The sequence below is a fragment of the Triturus cristatus genome, chromosome 8 (genome assembly GCF_964204655.1).
Source record: "Triturus cristatus chromosome 8, aTriCri1.1, whole genome shotgun sequence".
NCBI classification, from domain to species: Eukaryota; Metazoa; Chordata; class Amphibia; order Caudata; family Salamandridae; genus Triturus; species Triturus cristatus.
Genome location: NC_140591.1, coordinates 1,094,822,767 through 1,094,850,259, shown reverse-complemented (window position 1 = coordinate 1,094,850,259; position 27,493 = coordinate 1,094,822,767). Strand labels below are relative to the sequence as shown.

The 27,493-nt window shown below is 46.0% G+C and overlaps 1 protein-coding gene across 1 annotated transcript in view; it reads right to left on the bottom strand.

Annotated features, from left to right (window-relative positions):
- The window catches only part of RGPD4 (RANBP2 like and GRIP domain containing 4), a 795,990-nt gene that overhangs the window by 367,055 nt on the left and 401,442 nt on the right, over nt 1-27,493 (bottom strand). The window contains exons 18-19 of the mRNA XM_085622637.1: nt 15,957-16,095; nt 1,036-1,130 (exon numbers count right to left, since the gene is read on the bottom strand). Coding sequence (XP_085478763.1) covers nt 1,036-1,130; nt 15,957-16,095 — 234 coding nt within the window. The remainder of the gene's footprint in view (nt 1-1,035; nt 1,131-15,956; nt 16,096-27,493) is intronic.

The window sequence follows — 27,493 nt, the reverse complement described above, 5'->3', positions numbered from 1 at the left end:
GCCCCTCAAAATATGCATACTCATCCATAGATGGGTAAGCATCCATCCTCGAACCACATTCTTCTAGAGTTAGTGCATCTTCTCAAAGACAAGCATTATCCTGTGCTTGACTTAAATAGTCTTTGCCCTGATCAGTGAAACATTTAGACAGAAGAAATCAAAGCCACCCACTCATGAAGTGAGGGACGGGTGTGGTAATTCAAAAAAACCTACATAACAGAGACAATCATGAACCGGTGTTGTTCCGCCTACTGCAGAAAGGTGTGCCAATTTAATGGTAAGTAGTTAGTCAGGAAGGATGTGAAGAGGGAGTACAACAGATGTGAAAAAAGAGAATTAGGAAATGGAGACTTTAATTTCTCCTTTGTTGATACCTTGGCTAACATGGTTTTGCCACACACTCCAGTGTTAATTATCTGTAAGCTTTCTTTATCAGCTTTATTAAGGAGTTGTGTCTGTGTTGTGTTCCTGACAAAAAGTAGTCTGTAATGCAACCACCTGGGTGCAAATCCCATGTTTCAGATCACATTATTTTCTGGGGTGTATAGGCCATTGAAGGAGTACAAGCTAGAACAGGGGAATTCCACAACTTACCGTTTTATTACATTTAAGGGGAGGCATTATGTAATATTACTGGTATGTAAACTTATTTATTGCAATAAAAAAGAGACCCATCTCTGAATGTAGTTCTGTAGCATTAGTACTTTTATACAAATCACGTTATTTGGAAATTCGCACACATCAAACTAAGAATCCTCCAATTTAAATAAGCAAATACAAAGTATCACTATCTAGACCATGTCCAGCAGAGATTATTTTCATTTCCACACCCCTGATTCTGCACCAAGTGCTCCCACTCCCACAATCACAACCTCATCAGCTTTCTCTTACAATAAAATATTTGGAAACAAAGATGCAAATGTATAATATCTATCTTATAGTGAGATCCTGTTAAAAAACATCCTTCTGTTTTGGTAACTTTAACAGTTTTTCAAGAAAAACTATGGCTGGCCAATTAAATTTTATTTACTGTACCTTTGCTGGAGCAACAGCAGCTCCAGTTCTTAATGGATATTGTGAATTGTATGCGGGTGATTGATTGTAGTAGACTGCTGGCCCGGATGTGGACACTAAAAAAAAGTAAAAGACAAGGTGATCAATTCAGTTTTTCATTTGGAACATGCACACATTGTGAGCAACTCTGTTCCCCTCATTCCACACATCAGATAACCAACTTTTAGGAACCTCAAAGCAATATCAGAATCACCTTCTAATCAACGTGACCAGTATGTGTGCAGACCGCACTAATGGCCCAGATTCATATATAATTTTTCCCAATCCTTATCAATACTCCCACTACATACCTTTAATTCAACTGCAAAAGACACACAATTGATGGACGGAATGCAGAACAAATCAAAACATTCACCCCCAGTCAAGAGATCTGGGTTAAATCCATCATTCTTTTGCTCACCAACTGCAACAAATCAGAAGTAACTGTAGAAAAACAGACAACCTTATTTTTAAAGGAGAGAGGGAAGAAAGTTTCCAAAACTATTTAACTTCACCTTACTACTGAAACTTTTTTCATCAGATTTCAAACTTACATAAACATATTAACAAGCACTGGATCTTAGAGGGTGACAGTTCAAATCATTATCCGGTATTCAGGAAATGTGCTGCAAGGAAAAACGTGGGTAATCTGAATGCACATATCAAAACTAGTATCCAAGCAGCAAAGATTATTATTAAGAAGCCTACATGACTTCATACTGTGATGTGATAAAGTAACATCTGTAGATAAGATCTGACGTATCGCTGGTCACAATATTTATCATGGGTAAAGTGATCTTTTGAAAGATTAACTATCCTCCACAGATTATCTGAAAAATTGGCAACATTCGGGGAGCTGTGCAGAGGCCATACGCGCTCACCATAAAAGGATAACTGCAGTTCATAAGCAAACAAAAGGTACTTCTTGTGAGGTCTCTGTAGACATATCTAATCTGTTACCGATTAGGATGAGGAAAAACAAACAGTACTTTTAGTAATGCTTTGCATGAGTCGCTGTTATGGGGCTTCTTTAACAAAAGGCAATTTATGCCTTAAGATCACTCAAGTCTATAAGAAGTACTGTCAAACAGTTGTCTACTGCAGGCACTAAAGGTTCTGATACTTGAAACCAATCAGACAGACAGCAGAGAAAAGAATGCACAAGCGTGTAAGCCTTAGCCAAGAAAAAAAAACTCCCAAATTTTAGAACCGTAAGAAAGATGTGCAAAGCTCTGAAAACTAGCTAGCTAGACCAGATTAACAGACAGTATTGGTAAGAGTTGGGTTTCACAGCCATTGCTCCTTAAAAGTGGGGACATATAAAGCCCACAAAAAGGTGGGGAAAAGGTACCGAGATACCTATTCCTGGGTCTCCTGCACCAACAGATGCAGGACATTTAAGTTTTCTATGCTTTTGGGCTCTTTGTACCACCAAAGTGCAACAAGAGGTTTCAAAACAAACTGCTCTGGGTACAACAGATTTACCAGGAAGGAGTAGTTTCTTTTCTGTAACTCCAGTTCTGTAGTAGGGGTATCTCTGTTATAGTCATAATCTAGTGAATAGTCCCGCCCATGTGTGTGGACCCCGGAGCAATAAAAATAATCTCTTAAGTTGTCAAGCCATGCAGACCTGCATCTACACTTAAGAGAGTATTCAAAGACAGATAATGCAACCCATATCCACAGGCTACACTGTCCAGCACTTCAACTAGAAAACTCCACCAACATCCACCAACAGCACTGCCTGCCCAGCCTTTCCCACAGAGAAAAACCTGCCTCTACCAGCAAAAGCCTCTGAAATGATAAAGAGGGAGGAATGGACAGACAAGCCCCATAGGCTGCCATTATGTGGCTCAGAATAGGATACTGTGCCTTTAAGAAAACTTTTCAGAACTTTTCCAGTATCCCAGAATGCACAGCAGGTCCCTTTTACTTTCAGTTCTTTTTGAAGGTGTAACACGCCACACCTGTAGCATTCCTTACATTAACATTCATCTCTCCACCGGGGAGGAGGGCGGGCGCTTATGACTATAACAGAGATACCCCTACTACAGAACTGGAGTTACAGAAAAGAAACTACTCCTTCTGTAGTAGGGGATCTCTGTGTATAGTCATAATCTAGTGAATAGAATGGCAAGCCAATCCCCACACCAAAACGGCGGTGGAGAAGACTACAAAATAATACCACTACTGTGAGAACAAATTTCGCAGCGAAGCCTGCCCAACCTGAGCATCTGCCCTGGCATCCGTGTCCAGACAGTAATGCGCAGCAAAGGTATGGACGGACCTCCAAGTGGCCGCCTAGCAGATTTCTGCAATCGGAACATTACGCAGCAAAGCAGTCGTGGCAGCTTTGCCCCTGGTGGAATGAGCCTTAGGTTTACCCCCTAAGGTCTTATTAGCCTTTTGGTAACACAATTGTATACAGGACACAATCCACCGAGAGATGGACTGTTTGGAGGTAGCAAGACCGGTCCCGACTGATCCATAATTGATAAACAATTGGTCTGACCTACGAATATCTTTGGTCTTATCAAGATAAAACTTCAACACCCTCCTAACCTCCAGGGAATGTAGAGACCTTTCCGCTGGAGAAGAAGGATTCTGAAAAAACATAGGTAAAGTTCTGGTCTGGTTGACATGAAAATCAGATATAACCTTAGGAAGAAATTTAGGGTGAGTACGCATAACCTTAGCAGCATGAAATACCGTATAAGGTTCTAGGCAACACAACGCCTGAAGTTCACTCACCCTGCGGGCCGATGTAATGGCCACTAGGAACGCCACCTTCCAAGACAGGTGCTGCAACTAAGCCTTGTGAATAGGTTCAAAAGGCTCCTTCATCAATCTGGACAGCACCACATTCAATTCCCATGAAGGCGAGGGAAGTCTGACAGGAGGGAACACTTTCTTCAAGCCTTCCAAAAAATCCTTGATCACAGGGATCTGAAAGAAGGAAGTCTGTGAAGGGCATTTCCTGTAAGCAATCAAAGCAGCGAGATGGACCTTAATGGAATGGAAATTAAGGCCAGACTGCGCCAAATGCAAAAGGTACGGAAGGATGACATCTTCCTTACATGTCGTCGGGTCAAAGTGCTTGGACTTGCACCAGATGCAGAACCTCTTCCACTTGTAAGCATAGGACGTTCTAGTGGAAGGTCGCTTAGCCTCCTTCAGTATGTCCATACAATCTGCTGGTAGATTCAAATGGCCATATTGCACTATCTCAGGAGCCATGCCGCCAAACTCAAAGACGAGAAGTTGGGGTGCACCAACTGTCCCCCGAACCTCGTGAGAAGGTCCGGCCTGCACGGCAGCCGTATGTGAGGAAGGAGAGACCGGTGAAGCAGGTCCGTGAACCACCACTGTCTGGGCCATTACGGGGCAATCAGGATCATCGGTGCCCCCGACTGGGACAGCTTGATGAGCACCGCCGGAATCAGGGGAATGGGTGGAAAAGCGTACAGAAAGCTGTTAGACCAGTCGATCCATAGCGCATTCCCCAGCGTCCCCCGCTGGTAGTACCTGGATGCGAAGTCTCGGCATTTGCTGTTTTTGGCGGTGGCGAACAGATCTACGTCTGGAGTTCCCCACCTTGCGAAGACGTCCTAGTACTTCGTCGTTTATGACCCATTCGTGGTTTTCCTGAATCAGTCTGCTCAGTGCGTCCGCCTGAACATTCTGCACACCTGGCAGATGCGTGCCCGTAATAGTCAGTCCTCAGGCCAGAAGCCAGTGCCAGATCGACTGCGCCTCCTGCGACAGAGTGCGTGATCTCGACCCCCCCTGCTTGATGAGGTAATACATCGTGGTTGTATTGTCCGTCTGTACAAGCAGCGAGTTGGTCTGGAAGGACGGATGGAAGGCCTTCAATGCCAAGTAAATGGCTCTGAGTTCCAGGAAATTGATGTGGTACGTCGACTCCAACGGGGACCACTTTCCTTGTATCTGTAAGTCTCCGGAATGCGCTCCCCAGCTGTGGAGAGACGCATCCGTCACGATACTCTGCGTGGGAATGTCCTTGTGGAAGGGAACCCCCCTGAGGAGATTCTCCGCCGAACACCACCACCTCAGCGACTGAAGAGCATGCAGAGACAGCCGTATCTTGTCATCCCAAGAACCTGTCCTCTGATCCCACTGATCCTCCAAGCACTCCTGCAGTGGTCTCATGTGCAGCCGTGCGTGAGGCGTGAGGAAGATACATGAGTCCATCGATCCCAGCAGCGAAGACACCTTCCTCACTGTTGTCGATGGAGCGGTCATAAGAGCCTGAGCCTTCCGAAGGAGTGATAACCGTCTCTCCTCCGAAGGAGACACGCTTGCTGACAGCGTATTGATGGAGGCCCCCCAAGTAATGTATGCACTGGACCGGAGTCGGGACAGACTTGGACATGTTGACGTGCAACCCCAGCTTGTTCAAGAGAACGCACGTCTTCTGGAAGTGCGCTTGTGCTTCCGAGAAGGAGAAGGCCTTGATCAACCAATCGTCCAGGTACGGGTAGACAAACACCTTGTTCCTCCGCAGGTGTGCAGCTACCACTGCCATGCACTTCGAGAAGGTCCTGGGCGCAGACTTTAGCCCAAATGGGAGTACTGTGTATTGATAATGATTGGCACCGACTTGGAATCGCAGGAACTTCCTGTGCTTCTGTGCAATGGGCACATGGAAGTACGCATCTTGTAGGTCTATGGCACAAAGCCAGTCTCCTCGTTGCAGCTGAGGGTAAATCTGGTGCAACGATAGCATGCGGAATTTCTCTCTGCGAATCCATTTGTTTGCTTGCCGCAAATCCAGAATGGGCCTGAGCTCGTTCTTGTCCTTCTTGCGAACCAGGAAGAACCGAGAGTACAGACCTCTTCCCCTTTGAGACAGAGGTACGTCTTCCACCGCCTTTTTCCTCAACAGGATGTCTGCCTCCGCCTGGAGCTCTCGCAGTTGATACTGTGAGCTTACCGGCGGAATCGCTGGAGGCGGGCTGATGAACCGAAGACTGTATCCATTGCAAACAATATTCAGCACCCACTTGTCCTGAGTAATTTTTCTCCACTCTGCCAGAAAAGATTGAACACTTCCCCCCCCACTGGAGTGGGTAACGGTTGCAGGGGAAGTAACCGCTCAGGGCCTAGACCCAGCCGGGCCCTTGGTCGCTGTAGCGGACTGCTGGCCTCCTCTACCCTTCTGGCGCTTCTGGAAGGGTTTCCGTAACTGCTGCTGCTGTTGTTGCTGCTGTCCCGAGGCCTGCCCACGCCCTCTGCCTGCAGCCCCGAACCGTCTCTGGAACGGGCGCTTTTTCTTCTCAGGCTTCTCTAACCCGACAGCTGTCAGGGTCTCTGCCTCCGTCTTCATGCGGGCCATTTCGTCGTCCGCATGCTGGCCGAACAGGGTTTCCCCCGAGAAAGGCAGGTTGGCCACTCTTTGTTGTGCCTCCGGTTTGAGTGAGGTAAGGCGAAGCCAGGCGTGACGCCGTTGGTTGATGCCATGACAATATCAATGTGCCGCCAACAGAGACACATCCGCCGCCGCGCTGATAATCTGATTTGACACCAGCATCCCCTCACGCAAAGTTTCTAGAAAGCCCTCCTTCTTGTCGCGAGGCAGCAGCTCCGCGTACTGCTGGAGAGACTCCCATAGGGCACGGTCGTAGCGCCCCAACAGGGCCCCGGCACTTGCCGCCTTCATGGTGGTAGAAGCCGTCCCACAGACCTTTCTGCCCACCAAGTCTAGCCAACGGCTATCCTCATCCGGCGGCACTGTCGAGGAAGGAGTGGTAGCATGCTGCTTCCTTGCCGCCGTCACAATGACCGAGTCCGGTTTCGGGTCCATCCTCAGAAAGGTCTGGTCCGATTCCGGCGCCCGATACTTCTTCAGGAGCCTTGAGGGGGCTGGTTTCGTCACCGCCGGAGTGAGGAACAACTCCGTAGTGGGCTCCACCAATCCCGGTACTAGTGGCAGCAGGGGGCGAGGCAGGTGCTTCTTGTGCAGCGTCTCGAAGATCACGGACGTCGTAGGTGTTGGCACCGTCACCGTGATCCCTAGCTTGGCCGCACCCCTCAGAAGCACCTCCTGGAAGGAGACTACATAGTCGACAGGCGATACTCCCGTCCCTGGCGAGTCCGACAGCGTCGGCGAGTAGTCCCTGGCCGACGATTGGGTGTGGGATCTGGCTCTGCGCCTCCTGCGGCGGCACCCAGATGTCGACGACGACCGTCCATGGCTCCGTGAACTTCCTCTCTGTCTGGAGCGGGAGTGCGATCTGTTTGACTTCGGCCGCTCAGCCGGCCTCGCAGGCGCAGGTGACGGTGGCGTACCTTGGCGCCGCCGCCTCCGAGTCCTCCTCGGCGGCGGCGGATACCTCGGCAACGACACAGACCGTGGCGGGGCCACAGGTGGGCCCGACGGTGTGTGCGGCGGAATGGGAGGAGGAGGAGGAGGAGGAGTATACACCACTGAGTACACCGAGCCCGGTGACTCCGTTCTCTTCCCTCGTGACCCCGAGGGACTCCGACGGCGAACGCCTCCTCGACGGCGAACGCCTCCTCGACGGCGAACGCCTCTTTGACGGCGAACGCCTCCGACCGGTCCTCGACGTTGGGGATCCCCTCGACGGTGACCTTCTCCTCTTTGCCGACTGCGAACGGCGACCTCGCCTCGACGGCGAGCGCCTACGCCGGGACTGGTCTCGACGCCGATGACTTGACGGAGAAGTCGACGAAGATGCTGATGTCGTCGACGGCAGACTGCTCAGCTCCCTCGACGGCGAGCGTCAACGCCGTTTCTCCCCAGAGCCCTGGGGAGACGGTGAGCAGACTGCAGCCATCCCCCTCGACGCCGTAGTCGACGCTGACGGCGAATGGGCACGTTTGCTGGGCTTCCTGCCCCTGGGGAGCCCCCCAGGGGCCTCAGCATGGGCAGAATCAGCCCGTCCTGACCCACCTTGTGCCTCAGCCTTCTGTCCTCCAGGCTTTGGAGCCTGATCTTCATCCTTTCTCTCAGGGTCCTGGCTGAGAAGGATTGGCAAATATCACACTCCTCTGGAACATGGGACTGGGGAAGGCAGACTATGCACACCCTGTGTGGGTCCGACTTGGCCTTCTTTCTTTCGCACTCTGGGCACTTGTCAAACAAGCCAGGCATGTTGACAACACAGAGCACACACAAGAAGGAAGGCAACAAGGTACTTAATAAGCACTTGAAAAGTGAACAAATTCCAAATAAACCCTTGAAAAGGGAGAGCTCAATGCTCCAGGGTCCTGCTAGCAGGAGCCGGAAAAAAGAACTGAAAGTAAAAGGGACCTGCTGTGCATTCTGGGATACTGGAAAAGTTCTGGAAAGTTTTCTTAAAGGCACAGTATCCTATTCTGAGCCACATAATGGCAGCCTATGGGGCTTGTCTGTCCATTCCTCCCTCTCTATCATTTTAGAGGCTTTTGCTGGTAGAGGCAGGTTTTTCTCTGTGGAAAAGGCTGGGCAGGCAGTGCTGTTGGTGGATGTTGGTGGAGTTTTCTAGTTGAAGTGCTGGACAGTGTAGCCTGTGGATATAGGCTGCATTATCTTTCTTTGAATACTCTCTTAAGTGTAGATGCAGGTCTGCATGGCTTGACAATTTAAGAGATTATTTTTATTGCTCCGGGGTCCACGCACATGGGCGGGACTATTCACTAGATTATGACTATACACAGAGATCCCCTACTACAGAACACTGAGAATACTATACATTTTTTATTCCACATGCATCAAGGGTTTCCCAAGTGTATGGCAGACCTTACTGCTCTCGACTGGCTGAGTGGAGACTGCTGAATATATGGGGTTCCTGTATTTTCAAGCTGAAACGTTCACAGAGCTGACATTTTGGTTAGGCCCCTGTCCTACAGGAAAATATTAGATGGGCATGGATATTGATTATTCTGGCTTCATGGGTGTGAATACCAGACCTGCACAAGCATTATCATAATCTTTCTTTGGATACTACGCAAGCCACAGTCCTCTCTATCTCGAAGAACAATCAGAGAAGTGCACCAAATGCTCGCTCTCTCTCTCATTCATTGCACGCCTTGAACCTCCCCGATAAGTATTTTGCCTCAAAGACTTCTCATTTGTATTGTGCCACTGTCCCAACTTTAATTCATTTGATTCCTTAGACCTACAGTCTCATCCTTCATGTGCCTCTCTTCCTCAGACTCATTGTAACCCTGGTTTCACTCTCTCATCCAGTGGTATCTGTCTTGCAGTTTGTTTCCTTCAATCATCCAGCTGCAGCCTCGCTCCCTCTTTTCAGCATTCAGGTCATGTTTCACTCTAGCAAACCAATTTCTTTTCCAGCCTCACATCCTCTGTGCTGTGGTAGCTTCACTTATCCAGAATGTATCTGGCTCCCATTTCCACACACACAGTGTGCCAAAGACTATCTCTCCCCAGTCCTGTAACTTGTCCCACTTCTTTATCCACACCATCTTGCCCTTTGGCCCACTAATTTGATTACTGCTTAAGTCCCTGCAAAGCTTGATTTAATTGGAACTAAACATAGAGTTAAAAACATTACATCAACTATAGATCAAAATCACAATGTTAATATTTAAATATTAAGCAACAATTACATCATGAACATGTTTTTGTTTTGTCAACAAACTACATTATCCACAAGAAGCTTGCCTTCCTCATTCTTGCTATTTTACTCACGTCAAAGAAAATATTAAAGGTCTGAAGAAAGTGAAGCTATAAAAGGAAATGTCTGCATGGGTAACGCAAGACTAACCAGGGGAGAAGTAGATCTAAAGACAAAGCCAGTAGGTCTGGCTTTAGCAGCCTTGACCTTTTTGGGCAAACATATGCAAAACAAGAAGGCAAAATAAAGGGTGGAAATATAACAAACTGTGAATAACACTCCAACAGACGAATGGATGAAGTTGGATGAATGAAAGACCCCGTGTGTGTATGCAATTCAATGTATATCTTTTCTTTGGGGGGGGGACAGGTGCATAAGACAGAGGAAACAGATAAAATTGCCTTTAGGACAAACCTGAAGAGAGAGCAAATACTTAATATAGACACTGCTCTCCCCTAAAAGATATATTCCAACTTCTGGACACATTCAGTTAGATTGATAGTCTCACCGATTGTTTCAGGGGTGCAATGGCTTCCCTATCAGTGGAATATCCAGGAAAAGTGACACAGACAGACAGACAGACACACACATTATCTCAACCATTTTGGATTAAGTCGCAAGGAAGTTAAGAGATGAATTAGAGAAGCCCTCTGTAAAGGATATCAAATTTAGGGGAATTAGCTCTACTATTTTGTATTCAGAGCTACCTTTAACTCGGTAGGAAAGGTCTCTTTTAGTGTAATTTAGGGCTGGAAATGTTTGGCAATTAATTACGTTTTCTTCATGGGCCTGAAAAGTTTAGCAGCAGACTGTGGGTTTGCCCATGTGATGATGCGTCTCTCCAGTCCTTACTTCATTTTAAGTTTTTTAGGATGTATTTTGATTTATTTATAAAAACTTTTTTTACGGAATTTAGCGCTCAGGCAGTGTAGAATTGCATTATTTTATTGGCAACATCTAGATAACACAGAGGTGTTCTTTAGTGTTAACTCCTTTTTAAAGGAGGTGAATAGGGCACTTAAATCTATGGAATGATAACTGGCTTTCAGTTTCGCATTTTAATGCTCTGTGTCTGTTTAGTCAGATGGAGCCTTATGATATTAGAATTGCTGGTTGTTGGAGGGTTCTGTTGTCTTTTGTGTGACTTATCTATCACATGCACTTCAAAACTGTACATTGTGTACGTATTTTATCATGCTCCCTAGAACACTTTTATTGTTTTATGTCGGATGTATTTTGTAAATGCACTATTATAATTTTTCTTAAAAGCGAATAAAATTATAACATGCCCCAGTTTTAAATTCAGATTTAGGACTTGTTCGACCTCTACATGTTTATTTGAACTTACTGCAGGCTTGAAAAACGCCTAGGTGGATTAAACATGTATCAGCATGTTTCTCGCTAATCCCAAACCACTACTATGGAATCCATCCTCCATTTATCCACGGCATGATTTTCAAGTAACTTCCAGCATAAGGGCTAACTATAGTAGAACTGATGTCACTTCTTACTCAAAAGCACAGTACTATTTACCTGTGATTCACGGTGGTTCTTATCAGAACATACATGTTTGGGAAGACGGTTTGAAACAAAATGTATTTTACAAAGTGTTATATGTGCAGCTACGGGATTTGGCCAAATATAATAAACAGTTTGAAATTCTTAATTGTAGTATCCTGTTTATGTTAATGTTATGCCATTTTCACCACCTGCTCAGCCAGTGTGTTTGTGCTGTGTGCTGCATGGAATGTTGGACTGATGATGCGCTACGGAATGTTGGGAGCCTGTGAGGTGAACTGACAGTTGAGAATGGGGCTGAGCAGCAGGCAGGCTGCTCCTGGTGAGGCTGCTCTTCAGAACCTGTAACCTACCACAATAAAAAATCTTGAACTACATCCTACCTGCATGGACCTCGTTACTACACTAACTATAGTAGAACTGATTTCACTTACTCAAAGGCACAGTACTATTTACCTGTGATTCACAGTGGTTCTTATCAGAACATACACATGTTTGTGAAGACTGTTTGAAACAAAATGTATGGAACTTGCTGTTTTAAAGGCTGTTACCTTTCTCCTACCAGGATCAATTTACCTGCATGGACATTCCATGGCAGATGCAGGCTTTTTTGTGACTGCAGAAACAACCACCTAATCAGGTTAAGGTTCCTGATGTAAATATATTGAGTTTTGATCTGATGATGTCTATTTTTTGAAGATCTTTGGTGTCGCACCTGTAGCAGTTGCAGGAGAAAATATTCCTCACCCAGCTTTGCAAATCCCAGAAACATAGAAAGCAAAGGTCTTGGAGAAGCTGGAGACTGCAGCGTTTCCATCATAACAGAAACTTAAGGTCACCAAATCTTTAATAAGATATTAAACATTGCTGCTTCTCTGAATGATTAACTTGATGGTGTTCAAGTAGGAGAAGTTGGTGTGTAAAACGATAAAGAGTCAGAGTCTGAATAATCATCTGTATAAATATGGAGATGGAGACCTCCAGCTGGGATGATTATCCTTGGAGGCAACAGGAGAAGCCACTCATGTGGCAGAACATGAAATACCGCTTTGGAGGTGCAGTAGACACTGTTGACATCGAGAACCTAGACATCTATCTTCTTGAAGGGTAATGGGAGGACGTTAATCTCAGTGATCGCAAAAGGCATGCAGAATACTTCAATACTGAACAAAGAGACCCATGTTGTGATGAATTCAATGGAGGTGCCTTCCATGCAGAGTGTACCTTCAATCTGCGTCTGCTCAGAAGCAGTCTTCAAAGGCAAACATGTTGGATAGTGATGTGCTTCTACTTGTTTTAAGAATGTAGATGTGGAGCCTAGGAATGGTGGTTGAGATGATGTCTTCTTTCTCATCTTTTTTGATATGCCCCTGGGGGAGTCTTTTAAAAAGTTAGAGCTAGACTTAGGGTAAGTGGTTCCTTCCCTGGTCTCTCGGCGGTGTTTTTTCCTCACTTACTCTGCCCTGCTGTCTTCTAGTGCAGCTCCAAGATGGATGCCTTCTCGGTTGATGAGGGTACTCTTTATGATTTTTTTTCTCCAGAAGTAGTACTGTTTCACTGAATGTGGGGAGCATCAGAGGCTGGGCAAAACCAAAGGGGATTATGGACGGAGTGTTGAACATTGCAAACACACCCCCAGTCAACTGATCTGGGTTTAATGCATCATCATTCTTTAGCTCACTCCGCCACCCCAGTTCAGACATGGCCATATGCAAATCAGTCTGACCCTGTGCCTCATGGGAACAGTCCAGCCCGAACTGCCAAGCCATGTCTTCCCTGGAACGGAAACAAGCATCCTGGGACTGGTTTCTGGCTAATCAGCCGTCATCAGTCAGGCTAGCTTGAATCCAGTGGCAAAGTGAGCAAGGGACCCACGTCTGGGCATACTCTGCCAACTTAGGGCGAACAAAGCAAAACCAAAGGGGATGATGGACGGAGTGTTGAACATTGCAAGCACTCACCCCCAGTCAACTGATCTGGGTTTAATCCATTATCATTCTTTAGCTCACTCCGCTACCCCAGTTCAGACATGGCCATATGCAAATCAGTCTGACCCTGTGCCTCATGGGACCAGTCCAGCCCGAACTGCCAAGCCATGTCTTCCCTGGACCGGAAACAAGCATCCTGGGACCAGTTTCTGGCTAATCAGCCGTCATCAGCCAGGCTAGCTTGAATCCAGTGGCAAAGTGAGCAAGTGCCACAGGAAGGGCACTTCACAATTAGTGAAGACAGCAAAAAAGTCTATTTCAAAGGATAGAAAGAAAAGGTGGACCTGCTTCAAACATGTTTAAACCATCAAAGTAATCCAAATTCTGAGATACAACTGTCACGGAATAAGGCGACAAACCTCTTAAGTGTTCCGAAAGCCAGTGTGTGAGCCAGAAAAACAGAATTCAGGCTGTGATAGATATTCCTCCATCAAAGGCCTTAACTACAATACTATTCCATCAGATCCTTCCTAGCAAATTAGCCTTGATTAGCAGAGAGGACCTGTAGCTCATTACATCCTCACTTCTACTTTCTACCATATACATGTGTTCTGCCCCTTACCCTCGACAATAAAGTTGTTAAAGATTTCCAGTGCACCTCTAGTCTGCAACATGAACATTGCATGTGGACCAATGATAGTCTCTCATCGTCACATCTGGGGACGGTATTAAGGATGTCTGGGTTGCTATGGTGCAGTCTGGTCAGTGATGAAGTACGTTTTGTGCAAGTTATTATTTAAAATTATATCTAGCATTCCTAGTTACTGTCTTTGGGAAGCTATGTATACTATCCCACACTGCTTTCATACACTCCTTACCCAGTTGTGCTTCCCACTAACATTTTCTATAATCACAGTTCACTACATTGCCAGTTCTCACTTTACCATATAGATGTTTAACAGCCTTTCAGCCCTTCCATCGCCACATCAGTAATAATTGTACTACTACAACGATCGAGGGGTCATCCAATTAGTTTCCTCTGAAGTGGCCTTTGTGAATCTTTTCTATATATGTAACCGTACCACAAGCATCCCATATCACTTCCCTAGTTCTACCAGCAATTTAATTTCCGAAATCCATACATGTACACAAGCCCAGTGATACCCACTTCCTACCATGCCACCATCTTCTCGGTGTGCCCCATAACTTCCAGTTGCCCACCAGCCCATAACAGAAGTTCAGGGACATACACTTCCATAAGGTTGGTCTTCTTACAATAAGTGGACCAAAAACCTTTCACCACTTCCACTAACAGCAGCAAACTTCTCCCTCGTGCTTTGTACTCCCATAAGGCTCTCTCAAATTGAGTTATTGCCAATGCCTTAGTAATAAACCACCACCACAGTAATAAATCACTAGGCAGACTTCTAGGAAATTCTTAAGCATTCTTCGGCATCTTCCATCCTGTATGCTAGGATTCTGGCTGCAAATTTACATTGACCCCACTTAAATAAGTTCACCTCACTTGTAACACGCTCAATGTTAATTTCCATTGCCATTCTGGCTTCCTATTTGGCAGCAAGAATGCAATCAAACTTGTCACAACCATCTCGGACTGTGGAATGTCGCAATAAGTGTGCTTTTGCTACGGGGCATAAGACACACCTGCTGAGGTCTTTGTTAAATCCATATGGTGTGAGCCGCTGTCAACTTTGGTAGATCTTGCTTACACCATAAAGGTATAGATCCTTACATACTCAAATATTCGCAAGAGGGCATAATTCATGCCAAAATCCCCTTGATGTATCTATCAGCTGCCACACTCGTTCTCCAGTGTTTCAGCAGAAGGCACCAAACATTTACCCTACTCCGCTCCAGTTTTACTGAAGTCTCATTCCTATTGCTTGGTGCCCTTCCTTTTATACCTCCATCAGCACAAGCATAAATTTCAGGATTGCCCAGTCTGTAGATTTGCCTGTGTTTATGGTCTCAATATCAAGGGAGAGCTGGGAGCCTGCTTGTCCAAGGCCTGAAACTGCACACATAGCTCTGCTAGGCGGCTCCACAGTCCCATGGAGTCCCATACTTCAACAAGCGTCAAGTTGGAGATTTCTGCGGTCTGATCTGCTCCTATCTCTCCAAGTGAGACAACAGGAATGTAGGGAAATTGTGCCTCTACTATCCAATGATGCTGCTCAATGCGACAGCTCCGGTCCCTCATCGCTCAGGCCAAGCCCTCTCTCTACTTTACATCCTAAAGACACATCTTGGAACGACTTTCCTACACGCAGCAATCGAGAAACTAGATGTGCGTTAGATCTTCCTCCAGTGAAGTGGCATTCACTGGAAAACACCCCCATCTATAGTCTTGATTTGGTTGCTTTCCATGCTCTCTTCGCTAAGCTGTGGGCCCCAAGGTCACAGAGCACCGCTAAACACATGTTCAAGTTAAAGGTGGCCACCTGCTACTACAAGCAGGGCTGGTCAAGGTGACGTACAAGAAATTCCACTCATTGCAGTCACAGACTGTTCTGAAGGTACCTCAGTGTAAAAATGATGATTTCAGGGCTATACCACCAGTCTAGTCTGTATGTCTTCTTGGTGTAGTACCCAGGAGGATTTACACATAAGATATAGACCAAACCAGAAGCCAAGCTTAAACACATCCTCACTCCACTGCTGTACAGCAATGTCCCCATCCATCATGGGACATATAAACAGCTTCAGGTTGCATAACATACAGCACTTTGAATAAGTATACTATCTGAAGTACGTTGACAGTGCTCAATCATCTAACCATGACCATATACATTTAATAAACACAGTTTATGAAACTGAACAATAATTTTTATACCAGTCAGAGGAGCTCCATGAAAGCTCTGTGCTGCTTGATAGCTGTCGGGTATAGCGTCTGGTGCAAAACTATCAGAAGGCCATCGATGAGGCGACAGATTAGCATTGGAGTTATTACTTTTAAGCTCTTCTACTTCATTCTGTTGGGAGGGAAAAAAGTAGTGATAAAACAGCAGCTCTACAACTACAAACTACAGAATAAATAGAAACATCACAACAAGAATACAAGCGCGTACAAAAACGTAAATAGATTATGTTACTAAAATTATCCAAATACACACTTAAATGAGCACAGAAGTTGTCAATGAAGCTGACAATGCTGCTTGACATACTCTTGTAAAGGAAAATGCTACTTACCAATATGCATCTGTTCTTGGCATGTAGAGCTGTAGATCCACACTCTTATGCATAGATCGCCATCTGGTGTTGGGCCCGGATGTTTGCACTTTGTTGTTGTCCTGGAAAGTCTTTGGAAGTCACGGGATAGGTGGCTCCTCCTTTGGACAATAGTGTGCATGGGCATCGACTCCATTGTCAGATTGTTTTTTCGCCAAGAAGGGAAATTATGGAGTTTTGTAAGAAACAGAAAAGATGTCCATGTATGTTTTATCTAAATAAGATAATACTGGAACAGATAAAGGTAGCCGGGGAGGTGGGTGTGTGTGTGTGGATCTACAGCTCTACATGCCAAGAACAGATGCATACTGGTAAGTAGCATTTCCCGTTCGAGGCATATGAGCTGTAGATCACACACTTATGCATAGATTGCATAGCAATACTCCTCCTTAGCGGCGACCACCAGTGTCTGTTGCAGTAGTTTGAAATAGTGTTTTTAGTACAGCTTGGTTCACACTAGCTTGACGTTTTGCCTGCACATCTACACAACAGTGTTTTGTGAATGTGTGCGGTGTAGACCATGTAGCTGCTTTGCAGATATCATCTAAGGGAATGTTCCCTAAAAATGCCATTGAAGCCCCAATCTTTCGGGTAGAGTGGGCTTTAGGGCGAATAGATAGTGTTCGTTTTGCTTTGTGGTAGCAAATTTGTATACATTTGACAATCCACCTTGCAATGCCAGATTTTGATATGGGATTGCCTTTATGTGGCGGTGAGAAGGATACAAAAAGTTGTTTTGTTTTACGAAAAGGTTTTGGTCTGTCTATATAGTAAAGGAGTGCTCTTTTTACACCTAGTGTATGTAGGGCCCTTTCTGCTATTGTTTGTGGTTGCGAAAAGAACACTGGCAACTCAACAGACTGGTTCAGATGGAAGTGAGAAATAACTTTAGTAAGAAATTTGGGATTTGTTCTAACAACCACTTTGTTATGATGGAGTTGTAAAAATTGTTCTTGAATGGTTAGTGCCTGTAGCTCACTGACTCTCCTAAGAGATGTAATGGCCACAAGGAAAGCAACTTTCCATGTAAGGAATTGTAGTTCGCATTTATGCAGGGGTTCAAATGGAGGACCCATTAGTCTTGTGAGGACGATGTTTAGATTCCACACGGGGGAAGGAGGTAGCCTGGGAGAAATTATTCTTTTGAGGCCTTCCATGAATGCCTTAATGGCGGGCACTCTGAACAGTGATAGGTGCTGTCTATTTTGTAAGTAATCTGCAATGGAAGCGAGATGTAACCTAATTGATGTGCATGCTAGGTTACATCTCTGAAGATGTAGAAGATAACATATGATGTGCTGAGTGGAGGCATCTAGAGGGTTAATGTTGTTATTGTTACAGTATATAACAAATCTTTTCCACTTGGCTGCGTAGCCTATTTGATAGCGTTCATGCAATCAGGGGGAAGATAGAGGTAACCAAACTCTAGGACTTCAGGAGCCAGATCGCTAGGTTGAGTAGTGCTGTATCTGGGTGTCTGATCTCTCCACGGTTCTGTGTTAAGAGTTGTGGGGAGAGGCGTTGTTTTTGGTGTGGGACAACTGATAGTTCCGGCAAAGTTGTGTACCAGGTTTGTCTGGCCCACGTTGGAGCAACTAGGATCAGTGTGAGCGACTGTTGTTGCAGCTTGCGTACTACTAATGGAATGAGTGGGAGAGGTGGAAAAGCGCACGCTAATCTGCCTGACCAATTCATCCATATCGCATTGCCTTTGGACAATGGGTGTGGATATGTGGCAGCGAAGCTTGGGCATTTTGTGTTGTAATGTGTGGCGAAGAGATCCATCTCTGGCTGCCCCCACATTTGAAAGAACGGTTGGAGAACTTGTGGGTGAAGTTCCAACTCGTGAATCTGTTGCGTCTGTCGACTTAACAGATCTGCCATGTGATTTTGAGTTCCTGGGAGATGTTGTGCTAATAGGAAAATGTTCTGAGCAATGGCCCATCTCCATATGCTCTGTGCTAGTTGAGAGAGCTAGAGAGAGTGTGTCCCCTCTGTTTTTGTAAATAGTACATTGCTGTCATATTGTCTGTGCGGACTAAGACAGCTTTGCCTGATATTCGTTTATGGAATGATTTTAATGCCAGAAAGATTGCCAGTAACTCCAAATGATTGATGTGGAGTAGCCTTTGCTGAGGTGTCCATGTACCCAGTATGGTGTGATGAAGCAGATGAGCCCCCCATCTGGGGAGCGAGGTGTCTGCTGTTAGCACAATCTGTGGAACCGGCTCTATGAACGGTCACCCTTTGGAAAGGTTTTGGGTGTTCCACCACTGCAGAGAGCGATGTGTGCGGCCGTCCACCAACACCAGATCTGTCAGATGACCTTGAGCTTGGTGCCACTGATGTACTAAGCATTCCTGTAAAGGGCGCATCTGGAGTCTTGCAGGAGGTACTATGAATATGCAAGAGGCCATCATCCCTATTAGTTGCATGAACACTCGAGCTGGAAGTGAGTGTTGCGGTTGGATTCTTGGTATGAGAGCTTGCATGCTTGCTATCCTGGCTGGACTGGGATAAGCAAGGCTTTTTGTGGTGTCTATTGTTGCACCCAGATATCGTTGAATGTGGGATGGTTGGAGGTGAGACTTTGGGAGGTTTATGGTAAACCCCAAGTCGTGAAGTAGTTGTATTGTTGCGTGTGTGTGATTTACACACTGGACATGTGACTTTGCTTTTATGAGCCAGTCGTCTAAATATGGGAATACGTGAATCTGTTGTCTGCTTAAGTGGGCTGCTACCACTGGCAGACATTTTGTGAAGACGCTGGGTGCCGTGGTGACTCCGAACAGGAGGACCTTGAACTGGTAATGCTGGCTGTCTACCACAAACCGAAGGTATTTCCTGTGAGCAGGGTGAATGGGAATGTGGAAGTAGGCGTCCTTGAGATCTAATGTGGCAAGGAAGTTGCCTTGTTTGAGTAACAGGAGGACCTGTTGAAGGGTGACCATATGGAAATGGTCTGATTGTATGTAGAGGTTTAATGGTCTGAGATCCAAGATGGGTCTTAGGGTTCCGTCCTTCTTTGGAATGAGGAAATACAGGGAGTAAACCCCTGTGTTCTGGTGGTGAAGGGGCACTGGCTCTAAGGCATGTTTTTGTAGAAGGGAAAGTACCTCCTGTTTTAGAAGCGTTAAGTGTTCTACGGACATTAAATGCTGTCTGGTTGGAATGTGCGGGGGAGTGGAAGTGAGCTCCAGGCAATAACCGGATTGGATGATTTGTCTCACTCACCTGTCTGTGGTAATGGTGTTCCAGACCGGTAGGAACTGTAGCAATCTTCCCCCGACCGGAGTAGAGTGGTCCGGGGGGAGTGGAGGGAAGTCATTGTTTAGGGGTAGAGGCGGTACGAGTGTTGGTAGTTTTGCCTCTACCCTTATTGTTGTTGCCCCTGTAGCCTCCTCTGAAATAGCCTCTTGTAGATGAGGTCTGTGTTGGACTTTTGTACAAGGTGGAGGGGTTTTCTGTGGAAAAGCCTCTAGAGGCCACTCTGTAAGAGGAGCGACGAAAAGAACTTCTGGGAGCTTGCGATTGCAAGGCTCCCATTGATTTGGCAGTGTCAGTGTCCTTTTTCACCTTTTCTAAAGATGAGTCTACATTGGGTCCAAAAAGGTGTTCCTGATCAAAAGGCTGAATTAGTATAGTGGTTTGGACCGCCGGCTTAAAGCCGGAAATGCGCAACCATGCATGTCTACGTAAAAGGAGGCTGGTGTTAATAGCCTGGGAGGCTGTGTCTGCAGCATTGAGAGCACAACGAATGGAGGTATTTGTTATGACCTTGCCTTCCTGGATGAGATTAGCTCGTGTCTTGTATTTATCTGTAAGGTGTTGCAGTAGGGTCTCTAGCTCATCGTAATGTGCATTATCATATCTTGCAAGCAAAGCCTGTTTGTTGGCAATCCTCCACGTTAGCTGCTTGGGACGCTGTTCTTTTTCCGGACGTGTCTAGCAGTTTTGATTCTTTATCAGGAGGTGGGGCATCTCCTGTGGTTTGCGAATTGGCCCTTTTCCTGGCGTTGGAGACCACTAAAGAATCTAGGAGTATTTGCCCTTTAATGTAAACCGGGTCAGATGGGGCAGCTTTGTATTTCTTTTCTACCCTGGGGTTAATGACTGGCTCGTACAGGATCTTTGAACACCTCGGGAGCATGTTTGATTACCCCTTTTAACATGGGGAGAATGGCACTGGACCTTTAGGGTGGTTCAAAAGTGTCCATGAGGAAATCTTCCTCTATAGGGTCTGTATGTAGGTTTACCCCGTGGTATTCTGCTGCCCTGTGTATCAGTTGAGTAAACCCTATAGTGTCCTCAGGAGGGGATGGCCTAGATGGGTAGATGTCATCATGAGGTGTGTCTGGGACATCTGGTGTGTCGTAATCTTCCCATGGATCCTTTGGGGGACCAGGAGGACTGGGTTCCCCTAATGGGTGATCATTCCCCATGTCATCAGAGGTGTCATCATCTGGAGGTGGAGAAGATGGTGGGGTAGGAGAGTGGTGGGGAGGAGGAGGAGAAGGAATCCGTAAGGGAGAAGTAGCAATATCTCTCTTTTTTAAGGGAAGTGGAGCTAGTATAGGTTTGTCCATCTTTCATTTTTTTTGAATTGCCAAGTATGAGTTGCCCTGTTTTAGGGTCTCTTTGCAGTATTTTTTGGGTAGGATCCGGTCGAAAAAGTTAATCTTCAGGCGTGTGTTCTTTCGGCGCAGACTTTTTGGGTGCCAGTTGTATATTTGGAGGCTTTTTGAGTTCTTTAGGCCTGAAATCGGTAATTTTTTTCGATCCCGATAGTGGTTTCAGTACCAACAGTTTTTTCGGTTCCAGTGTTTTTTTCGGATTTGTACGGCTGTGCTCCGAAGGCTGAGAGCCTGAGGTTTTCGGAGCTTGGTGTTTGCTCGGTTCCGAGGATTTTTTTCGGAACCGGGGCGTCTGTGCCAGTGGGTTTAGGTGTCGAAGGCGACGATGCGGAGGTAGTAGGCTTCAGCGTGCAGGAAGGCATCGGTTTCTTTTTCGGTGCCGGGGATGGAGTTTCAGTACCGATTACAGGCTGGCTCGATCCAGAGCGGCCTTTAGACTTTTGTACTGGCTTCTGTGCCGAGCCCGAAGGTGTGAGAAGTCTTGTCTGTGTGCACCTAGGCCCCAGGGTGAATGTGTGACCGAAGCCTTTTTGGGAAGGGGGGGTGGGGAGGGGTCGACGTCAGTACTTACGACCTGCTGCCCCAGAGTGATGTCTTCGACGTCTGAGTCGTCGGCTTCGGAGGAGCTGACTGTGCCGTGTTGGATCTGCTCCTGCTCCGGTACATTGATACCTTCCTGAAAGATGTCGTCGGGGATGGATGTCGATGATCGAGCCAATGTTCTTTGAGCTCAATGGTCCAGGATCGTCTTCTTGGAGCGAAAGGAGGCACAAGCTGGACAGTCTTTGGCCTCGTGCAAAAGGCAGAGTTTACACACCTCATGAAGATCTGCGTGTGGAAACTTGGATCCACATTTGGGACACTTTTTAAAAGGAGTCCTTTCCATGAGCCTAAGGCCCAATGGCGCAGGTAGGGCCGAAGGCCTGCGTCGATGACCGGAATCGAAGATTTGAAGGTTTAGTAGAGATGCGCGTCCAAGGAGAACGCGATCGAAAACAATACCGAAGTAAGGGTGAGTGTTTTGCGGCGAAAAGATGATCGGTAACAACACCGAACTGGAGCGCGATTAACACATCCGAGCCTGATGGAGGAAAAAGAATCTGACGATGGAGTCGATGCCCATGCGCACTATTGTCCAAAGGGGGAGCCATCTATCCCGTGACTTCCAAAGACTTTCCAGGACAACAACAAAGTGCAAACATCTGGGCCCAACACCAGATGGCGATCTATGCATAAGTGTGTGATCTAGAGCTCATATGCCTCGAACATTATATTTTTAAATCACAGAAGTCATAATGCTTCATCATTACACAATTTGGCTGTACTTAGAAAATAATTATTTTCCTATATAGCATCCATAATGGCTGATTTTTTGTAGAGCATATTGATAACTACTAAAGTAGTCTCATGCTAACATTGTGGCAGCAAGAAGTCAACTGATAGCCCTCATCAAGAAAGTAGTTATCTTATACTATCCAAGAGGCTAACTTCTGAGAAAAACAATTGTTTCAACTTCTCCCTCAAGGGGAAGACTATCTCTCTGCCTCTCTATAATACTGAAGCAACAAATTCCAAAGTGGACAGCCATCTAAATTAGAAGTCTTAAACTTCAGAATAACTAATGATAATTTATCTTGCCGGTTGCAGACACCTCACTGGGTTACATCTAGTAAACAGTGCCTCGTAACACTGGGTCCTTGGGAAACGATGGCCTTGTAAATGGCTACCACTTCAATGTGAGGCAAGATATCATTTAAGTTGGGTTGCCTTATTAGTTTCAGCAGTTCAAATAGAGGTGTTTTGAATGTACTTTAATTTATTGATCAGGCCTTTGAAGACACCTTGATAAAAAGTTTCACACAGTACAGTAAGCTAATACAAAATACATAATAGCCCAAACTCTGAGGGAACTGACCAAAAAAAGTATTTTACTTCGGACCAGTAACCAATAACAAACAGGTGAGTAGAGAATTTATTCAGGTTCCTTAATAAGACGTTTAAGAATCTAAATGTCAACAGTATAGCTATTGACATTTTCTCCCCAGGATTGTAAGAGGTCCATCAAAGGACACATGTAAATATTATATAGGTTTACTGACAACACCAATTCCTGCAGCATTCCACCTAGATGTCTGCAGAGAGAGCTACAGCTTGAGTTGTATAAAATCCTATATCCAGATGAGCGCCCCTTTTGTAGTCCACAATCGCAAAGTCCATTTAACAGGATGTCAAACAGTATAAAAAAGCCATCACTACCCCCAAACGTGCGGACATTTGTAAACCTCAAATAACAATGTTACCTCAAAATAGCTTAATTCTATTCAGAAAGTAATCTTCTTGCAGTGTAACCGCCCTCTTAAGTAGCCAAACTGCAGTTGATTGTAGGATTGCAGATGTTTCAAGGGTTTTGTGGCATCATACAGAAACCATTCAAGCTAAAAGCAACACCCGCCTGCCAAAATGATCAGAGGGGCCCACCCAGGCCTACTGATCAAACTATGAAGGGAAGGTGACTAGTGCCTCGGACCTTTATTTCAAACCAGCGAACCACAAAGAGCTGATCGGCCACCTGGTGTTCATTGATATGATCAATGCAAAAGCTCAGTGCTCTTTTGGTGTCCAAGTGATGGAGATCTCCTCCTCCACCATAGAGGGGTGAGGCTGAGCATAGAATGCCAGCAGGGTAATAATTTGATGGATGTGAGATGGTGTCACACCTTTCGGTAAGAAGAATACTTGCAGCCACAGAATCAGTTTGCTGGGAAGGTGGTGGTGTACGGTGGCTAACACTAAGCCTAAAGCTCACTTACTCGTCTCACTGATATAATGGTGACAAGGAACACCGTCATGAGGGGAGTAAGAAGTAAAGGACAGCTGTGAAGTAGCTCAAAGGGAGCCCACATCATATATATGAGTACCAAATTAAGGTTCCACTGACAAATGGAGAAGGTCATTCAAAAAATAGCATCACAACAGGTGATTTAAATAATGAGGATTGATTCGGCAACTGTAAAAAGACTGAATGAGCTGAAAGGTACCCTTTAGCTGTGCATAAAGCAAAGCCTTGCTGGTTGAGACAAAATAATCAAACGTCAGATAACATGCCTGGAGAGGGTCAATCTGGAGTGTGCCACACCAAACCACAATTTTGACAAGCATATACAGTTTTTGTCGAGGGATGCCTGGCTGCCAAGATTACATGAATCACCTCCAAAGGACGGTGGAAGGTTCAGCTGTCACCTCTCAATCTGTAAGCATGAAGGTGGAGACTGCCTGGGTGCAGAACTCTGCCTTGGTGAAACAGCATATCCTCCAGGAGGGCTAGCCTGATCAGAGGACAGATGCTTAAGCTCAGGAGCTCTGGATACCATACTATCCATGCCCAAACCGGCACAACTAAGATGACTTTGGCCTGTTTGACCCTGAGCTTTTTCAGAACTCAGGGCAAAAAAGGTACCAGTAGGAAGGTATACAGGAGTCCCGAGTTCCACTCTAGGTGGAACGAGTGTCCAAGCGAGAGAGACGTCTTAGTATCTCCAAGAGGCAAAACTGCTGACATTGAGCGATCTCAGTGATGGAAAATAGATCGAACCAAGGTTCTTACCGTTCACAGAAGAAACCTTGTTCCACATCTGCATGTAATTGCTACTCATGATGTGCTAGTTGTCGACGGCAGAGTTCATAAGCATTCAAAGATCCTGCCAGGTGGTTCACAACATTCATTGGTGGTCCATATATTTCCAGTGGTGTTGTGCCTCCTGTTACATGGCCCAGGATCCTACGTCACACTGCTTATTGTAACACTTCATGGTAGTAGTGTTGTCAGTAAGCACTTGTACCAGCCTCTGCTTGATGGATGGAAGGAAGACTTTCAATGCCAAGCGGATGGCCCACAGTTCTGGAAATTGATTTTGGGCCAAGCCTCTGCCTGAGACCTCTGATGCCCACCTCTCTCTAGTGGCCTCCCCAACCCAGAAGCAATATATGGGTCACCACTGTGTCAGTTCTTGTGGAGTATGGAGAGGGATCCGTCACTGACCCAACTGTGGTCCAGTAACCATTGCAGTGGATCTTTTGAAATCTCCTCAGAAATCTGGATGTAGTCGGTGAAGTCCCCTTGAAGTTAGGCCCACTGAGACTTCAGATCCGATTCACAGCGTACACATGCTACCTGGAATGCTTGACCTGAAGAAAGCAGTAAGTGACCCAGGCCTTCAGGTTTATCAACGTGCATTCACTCCTGACCTAAGTCATGCTCGACCCCAGGCACAACAGGCAAACCTGATGGGGATCTGTTACAGACATTTGCTTGTGACAGTCCCAACAAGGTTTAAACTCTGTAGCTTTGTTAAGTGGTATTTTCCTTGCACGCAGATATTAAAATGTAAGGTAAAAGTGTCTCTGGAAGAGACAAACTAAGCTGTGAATCAGGTTCTGGTGGTGTGGAAAGAAAGGAACTGACGTAAGCGTGCAGGATTAGCGCCTATATAGGCCCGCAGACATCACTCACAGAGCGGAATGACATCAGTGCGGAACCACACAGCACCACCTACCTGGCTCTCCAGGTACTACTAAACAAAGTTTCCAGATCCAGTCTGACAACTGGGGAATATTCAAAAGGTGATGAATATGCTGATTAGAAGTATACATCAGAACAACTACGCACATGTAAAGAGGGAAGTAGCCACTGTTCCAAAAAGAGGGGAAACACCATTCTCATAGCCATGCAATTATCTTGACTATCAGTACTACCTCTAAGGGGGTAGGCATAGCCATGTCGCACTCGACCGCAACGTGTGGTTGAAAGGGGATCGGGTGCACCCCAAAATTTTTTAAATTGCACCTGCGCGCAAAAGGCGTATAGGGGAAAGTCTGGCGCACCCAGTCCACCATGGCTCTGTGGGAGTGTCAGTGTTTCCCACACGACTCTAGCGTGTCCTCCTGCCCACATCAGAGATATCAGCAGTGAGCGTATTTTGGCAAAGAATGCTTGATTGAGCACAAGCGGAACATTTACAAAAATTTAGAGAAACTTGGGAAGAACAATCATTTTAGCGATTGCTATGCGTACTGCTAGGGATAATGGCAGTGTGGACCAGAGTTTGACCTTCACCTCCAGCTAGGAGACAGTGCGGCCTATATTCATATTCCCCGAGTAACTCTACTTAACCAAATCCCCAGGTATTTTATGGGGCCCTCTGCCCAGCAGAGTGGATAGTCAAGTTCAAATTGGGTTGTGCCGTCAGTCAGTGGGAACAGCTTTGATTTCTTCCAATTAATCTGTATGCCCGACATACTGCCAAACTGAGTAATCTCTCGAAGCACTGGTGTTAGATTAGTTGGGGGATATATAAAGTATAATGTAATGTCTGCATGTTGTGATATTATTATCCCTCTGGAAGAGAAACTCAACCCTCTCGCTGCGTGATGCTGCCGCAGTCGCGCTGCAAGCGGTTCCATCGCTGTCGCGAAAAGCAGGGGTGAAAGAGGACATCCCTGCCTCGTGTTATAGTGAAGGCCTCTGTAATTTGGCAGTTGACAAAGAGACGCGCAGTTGGGTCAGTGTATAGCAGTCGTATCTGTTTTATAAAAAGCGGATTAAATCCCAATCTTTGAATGACAGTGAAAAGGAATGGCCACTAAAGGGAAACAAATGCCTTCGTGGCGTCTAGGAGTGGCGCCACTGCGGGACAGTTTGGGTCAAGGTAATGTAGTATCGCAAAGAAGGTTTTTGTGTGCGGTCAATGTCCCGGGAATAAATCCAGATTGATCCGGTCTAGCAATGAGTGATAATAGCAGCTGGACTCGATTTGCCAGTAACTTGGCGTAAATTTTATTGTCCGTGTTGATTAGGAATAACGGGCAATATGAATCGCATAGGTAGGGTGCTTTGTCGGGTTTGAGTAATAACAGTATACTTGCTTCCCTGAGGGAGGGGGGTAATCTACAGCTATCACGGGACTCCTGATATACTGCCATGAGGCGAGGAGCTAGAATTGAGGCGTAGCATTTATAGAACAAAACTGGCAGACCGTCTAGTCTAGGGGTTTTAACGGGTGGTAAACTATTATTAACCTTGACTACATCTTCTTCAGAAAATGGTTAGTCCAAATAAACTCTGTGGGCATTGCTAAGCCACAGCAGTTCTATTGAATCGAAATCGGGCTACATGTTCTCTGATGGGTTGGTGTATTGCGAGGTGTATAGTTCCGAGTAGAACTCTGTGATGTGGTTCATTATTTCTTGTGATCCCCTGAACGTCTGCTGTGTCTTGTCTCTCAGTTCCGTGATGTAGTCTGTGGTGCGTGGAGGTCTAAGCATGACCGCTAGTGTATTCCTTGGCCTGTCCCCCTCCCCATACTTCCTGGCCTGAGTATTTTTCCTTAGATAGTGTACCTCCCTCTGTGCTTCTTCTTCGAACTCAGCAAGCTGGCTTCTAATTGGGGGAAGCAGCACGCAATCACCGGAGCGATGGTATTCTAGTTCCAGCGCACGGATCTGCGTTTCT